The sequence below is a fragment of the Limulus polyphemus genome, unplaced genomic scaffold, assembly GCF_000517525.1.
Source record: "Limulus polyphemus unplaced genomic scaffold, Limulus_polyphemus-2.1.2 Scaffold211, whole genome shotgun sequence".
Lineage (NCBI taxonomy): Eukaryota > Metazoa > Arthropoda > Merostomata > Xiphosura > Limulidae > Limulus > Limulus polyphemus.
In genome coordinates, this window is record NW_013665821.1 from 312,599 (window position 1) to 320,515 (window position 7,917).

The 7,917-nt window shown below is 34.8% G+C and overlaps 1 protein-coding gene across 1 annotated transcript in view; it reads left to right on the top strand.

Moving 5' to 3' along the window:
• LOC106478437 overlaps nucleotides 1-4,233 on the top strand; it is a 23,283-nt gene extending 19,050 nt beyond the window's left edge. Inside the window, exon 2 of the mRNA XM_013938979.1 lies at nucleotides 3,666-4,233. Coding sequence (XP_013794433.1) covers nucleotides 3,666-4,233 — 568 coding nt within the window. The remainder of the gene's footprint in view (nucleotides 1-3,665) is intronic.
• The last annotated feature ends 3,684 nt before the right edge of the window (nucleotides 4,234-7,917 follow it).

The following is a 7,917-nucleotide window of genomic DNA, read 5'->3' on the forward strand; positions in this document are numbered from 1 at the left end:
AACTAATGCAGTCAGATAGTCAAGAACTACAGTAAAGCATTATGAACCGTATCAACTAGCTACTAGCTATTTTTATCATCATTATAATGTATAAAGTAAGCTACCATATCAAGTAATCTTTTGTCCATAGTTGAGCATAGAATAGCTAGCAAACGCCCCCCAGTGGCACAGTGGTATGTCTGCGGACATACAACACTAGAATCCGGGTTTCGATACCCGTGGTGGGCAGAGCACAGATAGCCCAATGTGTAGCTTTGTGCTTAGTTTCAAACAAACAAACAAACAAACAAGCTAGCAAACAAGATAAATAAAAAATTGGGACTTTTAAAAAAACTGCAAATAGAAATCATAAAAAAGTAAGGAAACAAGGCTGGAAATACTGTAGACATTATTTACTCAAACTGCAAATCCCTATTTTGACTCCACCAAATGTAATTCTAAGTAACAGCATGGAGCCAAAATAGGGATTTGTATATTGAGTAAATAATGTCTACAGTATCTCCAGCCTTGTTTCCTTACTTTTTTACGATTCCTATTTGTAGGTTTAAAATTTTCCAATCTTTTATTTATCTTGTAACAAATACAGAGGTTTAGAAAGAGAAATAACTGGATATCTTAGTAAATATTTGACAATATTTATTAACACTGAATCTCATTGTTTCATCTAATTCATCCAATATCTGTTCATTTTAAGCTGTCTTGCAAATATTCACATAACGTGGTAATTTAAAATTGTGAATTCTTAAAATACACAAAAAAATAAAATGAAACACTGCAAAATTTAGGCTTATATCTTTATGTTCTCTTTCTCCTTTTTTTCTGGTACTACAGTAACAGGAGATCCAGATTGGAACACTTTACTAACTCTATTGTAATATGTAACACACTATCGTATTACTCTATACTTACATTCTTTTCATGATCTCTATCAATTTACGATCTATTGTTGTGCTGTAGAAAGAAGATAGGATTTTCTTTTTTCTTCCAAAAAATAAGTTCTTGCAACTACATGAATATAGTAATTTTGAGAAACAAAATTCTACGTGTTTAAGGGCGAGGGAGCGGCAATAGTAAACCTATTGATTTTCAAATTCTGCTAAAAACGAAACGGTGACAAATAGTTATGATTTCTTAGCTGCTAATAATGCCTGCTGAGTAGAACGCCATGTAATTGTAAGACTACAGATTTATTGTGGACTTGACCTCTGATGAGTTAGAGAGCACGGGATTCATAAATTTACTATTTATCAGAACAGTGCATCAGTACCTCCGCCAAAAGTATTAACACAGGTTTTTTCGCCCCACTACCAAATTAGGGAGAAGAAAGGAGTAAGGGGTTTTATGACTTGAAGAGGCGGGTATTCATGAGTGGATTGGAATTTTTTTCCGTATACTAGAAACAAAAATTCAGCTTTTGTTGTATTGTCGCATAACATTTTAGCACTTTCTGAAAGTGACTTAAAATCACAGTTATTAAATTTGTTTAAAACTATTATAATCAGTACTAGCACTACGGTTGAATAGTTTGGGTCATGTTTTTGCTGTTAGTACTTCTAGCTTGTTGCGACCCTAACCGTATCACATTTTAGTTGAACCAATAGAAATTTATTAGACTTCATAACAATATAAATGTATGTATAAATATCGTGCGCTAATAAAACTAAGAAATAATTATTAGGAAATAATGCTTTATATATAAAATCAAACATTTCATCTTCGATTGGAACTCTTTGTTTTCAATTTTGTTATTATATACATAAAAGACAATAATTACGTTTGTTGCATGGTTCGTTGGATGTTTGTTAGGCCAAAGCTACTAATGTTATCTGCTGCCGTCCCTAATTTTGAACTGCCGATCAGAGGGAAGGCATTTGGCCAACAGCATACACCGTCAACTCTTAGGTAACTCTTTCATCAGCGAATATTGGGATTGTCCATAACATTATAATATCTCCGCAGTTGAAAGGATGAGAATGTTCAGCGCCAGGTGTATGGTATATAAATATTTAATGAGAACAGGTTAAGATAATACATTGTTTGTGACAGCACACGAGTTATACGTTGAAGATTATCGTTTGATCTGCACTTAACGTTTTTAGTAATTCTAAATTAAAAGAGATTAGTAATGAACTCGGAACAGCTGCTTAATATATGTCATATAAAATATAGTGTCTAAGAACTAATTTGTAAATTTGAGACAGATTTCTAGGTGAAATAAATCAGCAATATACAAGTCATCCAGATATATACGTCCTGGCATGGCCAGGTGGTTAGGGCGCTCGACTCGCAATTTGTGAGGTGCGGGCTCAAATCCCCGTCACACCAAACATGCTCCCCATTTCAGCCGTGGGGGCGTTATAATGTGACGGTCAATCCTTCTATTCGCTAGTAAAAGAGTAGCCCAAGAGTTGGCGGTGGGTGGTGATGACTAACTGCCTTCCTTCTAGTCTTACACTATTAAATTAGGGACGGCTAGCGCATATAGCTCTCGTTTAGCTTTGCGCGAAATCCATAACAAACACCAGATATATACCTTGACCCTTATAGATATTAGAAGTTCACGTTTCTGTGTTCAGGAATTTTCGTTACAGTTTTAAAAATGGTGTTTCGATATATAATAACCATATCTTTAAAACAATTTTTTTATTTCAAATAATGATACTAATAGTTTGTTACTGGATAAAGATAGAAAAACTTTCTTAATACGCACGTGTTTGAATATTTAAAAAAAATAAAAAATACACGGATCGAAATGTCAAAAGTAAATCTACATTCTGTTGGCATTCTTACTAAATAAAATATAGTTGACTTAAAATGATGAACGAAAGTAATCAAGCGATCTTTTTTTTTTTTTCTGTTCCAGCAATGAAAGCGAATTCGACGTTGGCCTCAGGTTAAATGTTTATTTGTGGTAAACTTACAAATCTGTAGACCATTCGCAATTTTGATAAACAGCTTACTTTATTGTTAAAAATTAAATTCAAAATAAGAAATGAAACTCATGCCTAGATACTATTGTGTATTGACTATTTTAAACTTTATAAACCTTATGGACGATCTCCATTGTATTTGCATGTTAATAAGTACGGTAATTATGAGTTTAACAAAATATTTGAGTTCCAGTCATTGCTGTATTATTTTTGATAGTGGTCAGAATTACCGATTTTTGTAGTTCCTCGTAAGTTACTGATGCGAGGAAAATGAGAGTAATATGTTAAGATGTTATTATATTTGTAATTTATGTTCTTCTGCTGCCGTCCCCCAGTGGCTTAGAGGTACGTCTGAGGGCTTATAACGCTAAAAATCGAGTTTCGATAGACGTTGTGTGTAACTAACTTTATGCTTAATAACGAACAAACCTTCTGCAACCAGAGCCTCTAATGCATATACTACAGCAGTTACGCCCCTATTATGTTAGTCACAAATTCATAATTGACTTTGATGACAGGTCTATTACAGATTGTTCCTCTTCTTTCATGGTAGATATTTAGGTTTAAATTTTAACTTTCGCAAATTTAGAATAACCAGGGATGATCACATTTTTTTTTTCATCCGCTTATCCCACTCTCTACGTCAGTCCTATTTAACAAGTTAATGGAGATATCGCCACTCTCTACATCAGTCCTAATGAAACAGTAATTGTTGATATCGTCACTCTACATCAGTCCTAATGAAAGAGTAACCGGAGATATCACCACTCTCTACATCAGTCCTAATAAAACAGTAATTGTTGATATCGTCACTCTCTACATCAGTCCTAATGAAACAATAATCGGAGATATCGCCACTCTCTACATAAGTCCTAATAAAACGGTAATTGGAGATATCGTCACTCTCTACATCAGTCCTAATAAAACAGTAATTGTTGATATCGTCACTCTCTACATCAGTCCTAATGAAACAATAATCGGAGATATCGCCACTCTCTACATAAGTCCTAATAAAACGGTAATTGGAGATATCGTCACTCTCTACATCAGTCCTAATAAAACAGTAATTGGAGATATCGCCACTCTCTACATCAGTCCTAATAAAACAGTAACCGGAGATATCGTCACTCTTTACATCAGTCCTAATAAAACAGTAATCATTGATATCGTCACTCTCAACATAAGTCCTAATGAAACAGTAATCGGAGATATCGTCACTCTCTATGTCAGTCCAAATAAATCTGTAATTGGAGATATCGCCACTCATTATATCAGTGCTGATAATCCAGTATTTGGAGCTTAAATTTTAAATTTTGCTAATTTAGAATAACCAGGGATGATCAGAATTTTTTTTTATCCCGCTTATATTATGTGATAACTTGCCAATTGAATAATAATAGTAAACTTAAATACCGTCTTTCATTTTTAAGTTATGGATGCGTTGTGTAGGGAAGCCGGAAAATCCCAAAATATAGACTTCTCAATTCAAACGGCCCTTCAGGATGCTGGGATAATTATATGAGTGTTGATGTGGAGAGAAAACTGGAAAACCCAGTAAAAGTCCACTTTCACTGTTCGGGAGTATCCTTTCTGTTAACTTAATTTGGGGGTAAGATGTACATGTTAGTGTACAAAAAAGTGCGACTTAATTACATATTTGATATGATTAAATGGGGACATCTATGTTTGTCACGATTCTTGTGTTGCTATTAGAGATGGGAATAGGTTTGTCAATGAGTTACGTGCGTCAGCTTTGCTGTATAATTTGAAAACTAATTTGTTGATGCGTTTTTTTGTTTTTAATTTATCGATTTTAGATAAGGAATTGAGATAAAGCTGTAGAGTTTAGATTGGCAATATATACGCTAGTCTTATGGCTTTATTTTGGTAGATTTGCTATTTTGAATATAGGTTGTCTGATATGTTGCAAGTTATCATGTGTCCATATTCGTATATTGGTCTTATGTATTAGGTCGTCAAGAAATTAATGTCACGTTTTGTAACACTTTCATTACCCCCTCCCCCAAACAGAAACGTACACCACGTATAATAGTTAAACGAACCGCCTAAACTTCACGTTAATGTAGCCTATATAATGTGTAAAGTTTAGTATACTCTAATCCCTTACAGTAATGACACACGACGAGACACACATTCGGCATGTAATGCTATTTGAATACAAAAAGGGAAACAACGCCTCTGTAGCCACAAAGAATATCAAAGAAGCTTATGGAAATGTTTTGAACGTTCGTAAGTGTCAACAATGATTCAGCAAATTTCTTTCAGGTGACTTTAGCCTTAAAAACTGTGATGGCAGAGGCAGATATGTTGGAATTGATACTGATGCTCTGAAGACGCTTGTTGAGTCTAACCCAAGGCAAGACACTCATGAAATGGCCTTGAAATTGCATCTTTCTCATGAAAAAATACGTAAACGTCTAATGAATATGAGAAAACTTCATAAAGAAGGTGTTTGGGTGCCTCACGAACTTTCCGATGATCATCGTTTCCAACGTGTGAACGTTGCTTCGTCTCTTCTGGCTCTTAATGTGCATGAGCCATTTTTAGACAGAATTGTCACCGCTGATATAAATGGATTCTCTATGCGAATATTAAACGCCAAAAACAATGGCTCAGTCCAAGACAAAAACCACTTTCGATCCCAAAACCTGGACTCCATCGGCAGAAAGTGATGCTTTGTATTTGGTAGGACATCAAAGGAGTAGTTAATTTCGAACTCCTCAATCCACAGCAAACTGTCAATGCAGAAATCTATAGTCAAGCTCCTCATCAGAAACGCCTTTCACTCGTCAATCGGAAAGGCGTTCTTCTTCTCCACGACAATACACGTTCGCGTGACACAGTTGACGCAACACGAGATTATGGAGTTGGGTTGGGAAGTTCTCCCTCACCAACCATATTCTCCAGATGTGGCACCATCAAATTACCATCATTTTCGTTAGCTGCAACATCATCTTAATGGAAAAACGTATGCAAATATGGAAGGTGTTAAAGAGGACATCGACATGTTTTTTGCTTCAAAGCCAAGTGATTTATTTAATCAGGGCATTAACAACCTGATTGTAAGATGGAAATGATCATCGATAAGAATGGAGACTATTTCATTTAATAAATATTTTGTTTTGATATATAAGTTGTACGTGTTTTGTCTTCTAAAATAATTGGCACTAATTTCTTGACGATTTAATATGACTTGTATATTGTCATTAGTGTGTTTGCTGTGCATACTCTAAGGTTAATCCCGATTTTTCTCTGGTAATTATGCCTTTGATTGACATTTATACTAATATTTCTGAGATGGTTAGTCCATATTAATTGTCTATTAAATGTTATGCCGAGGAATTTGACTGTGTTTGTGAATGTAATCTGTGTGTTATGTAATTTAAGTTTAAGCTTTTTCCTTTTCCTGTTAATGCGCCTATGGAATGTTATTGATTGTGTCTTGGTTGAATTGAGTGTAAAACGCCCTTTGTCGCTCCAAGTTGTGACATGATTGAGTGAAGTTTGAACTCTATTGTAAATTGTCACAGACTAGTGCGTTTTAAGCTAACGTTTTACGTTACTGCGTTTTCGAGACAGGAAATGTATCGTTTTAAGCTTTCTATCTATTTTTGACTTTCGTCATTTAGTTTACTAAATTATCACAAAATACTGCCCTTGATAACGAGATTTTGATTAAGACACTTTTTAAAGAAACTACAAATGTTCCAACAAACTTTAATTATATATATCTAATGTCAGTTTTTTAGTGAATGAGAAGAAAATAGGGTGATATTTTTAGCAGTGTTTGGAATTACATTAGTGTGCAGAAAATTTTAATTTTAAAGAACGAAAGATAACGATAGCATTTCAACATCAGTTAATGAATGACAAAGTGATAGGCCATCTGAATAAATGGAACTGTATTTTGTGTATTATAGTGAATTTTAATATAGCACATTGTATATGATTGAAAATACTGCCGACATACGATATTTTGAAATTTTTACTTAAAGTATACTTTTGGAATAATGATTTTGAGAATTGAAACGTTAAAAAGTGTTTGAATAAATATAAAGAATGTGGAAAGTACAAGTAATTTATAACATTATGCTTTTTGTTGTATAGATCGGCATTCAATAATTCAATATACAGGGTGAGTATTCAAAACGTTTTGCTGTTCAACGCATCATTTTTCACAAATATTATGACGTAGGAAGGGTAAATTTCACAGGTGTGTTAAATATAGCATGCAGATGCAAATATCACAGTTATCGTGTGCTACTACCAGAGGCACTACTGTGGTTTATTTTGCATATTTCTCATGTATATAAATGGCTCTATAGATCGCAGTGCGACTCATGCAACCAACATGAAACTGGCAAGTGTGTAAAGGGATAATGAAGTAATGAGATGTTATTACACCAAAGGATGCAATGTTGAAGCAGCTTTGAAGGAAGACCGAGTGCATGGCACTCGCAGAGGGCTTTGTTCTAGTATTGCTGTGCGCAAGTTCATAAACAAATTTTAAGAGACAGATTGCACTTGTAGTAAACCACGTACAGCCCTACAAATGACACTTGAAACTATCTCTAGGTCAGCCATACAGTAGCTGAACAAGCCAGCACAAGTACACATGGGTGAAGCAGGGCATACTATGACGCCATATGTCTAGATTTGCTAATTTCAACTGTTTTTAGGGCGCTTCGGTCAACTGTGCAAATGTTTCCTCACAAGTTACATCATATTCAAACAATGGATTTAACCCGACGTGTTGATTTTACTTGTTTAGTTCTTGGTGGGATTGGAATTGGATGATCAATGACCTTCCAATATCCTTTAGACTGAGATCCTGGAAGTGTCAATATACGCAACTGCATGATCTGGTCGGGAACTAATCCACAGCGTTCTAAGATGCGAAGGCAACAGTTCTGGTCGGAAACTAATCCATAGCGTTTTATGATGCGAAGGCAACAGTTGTGGTCGG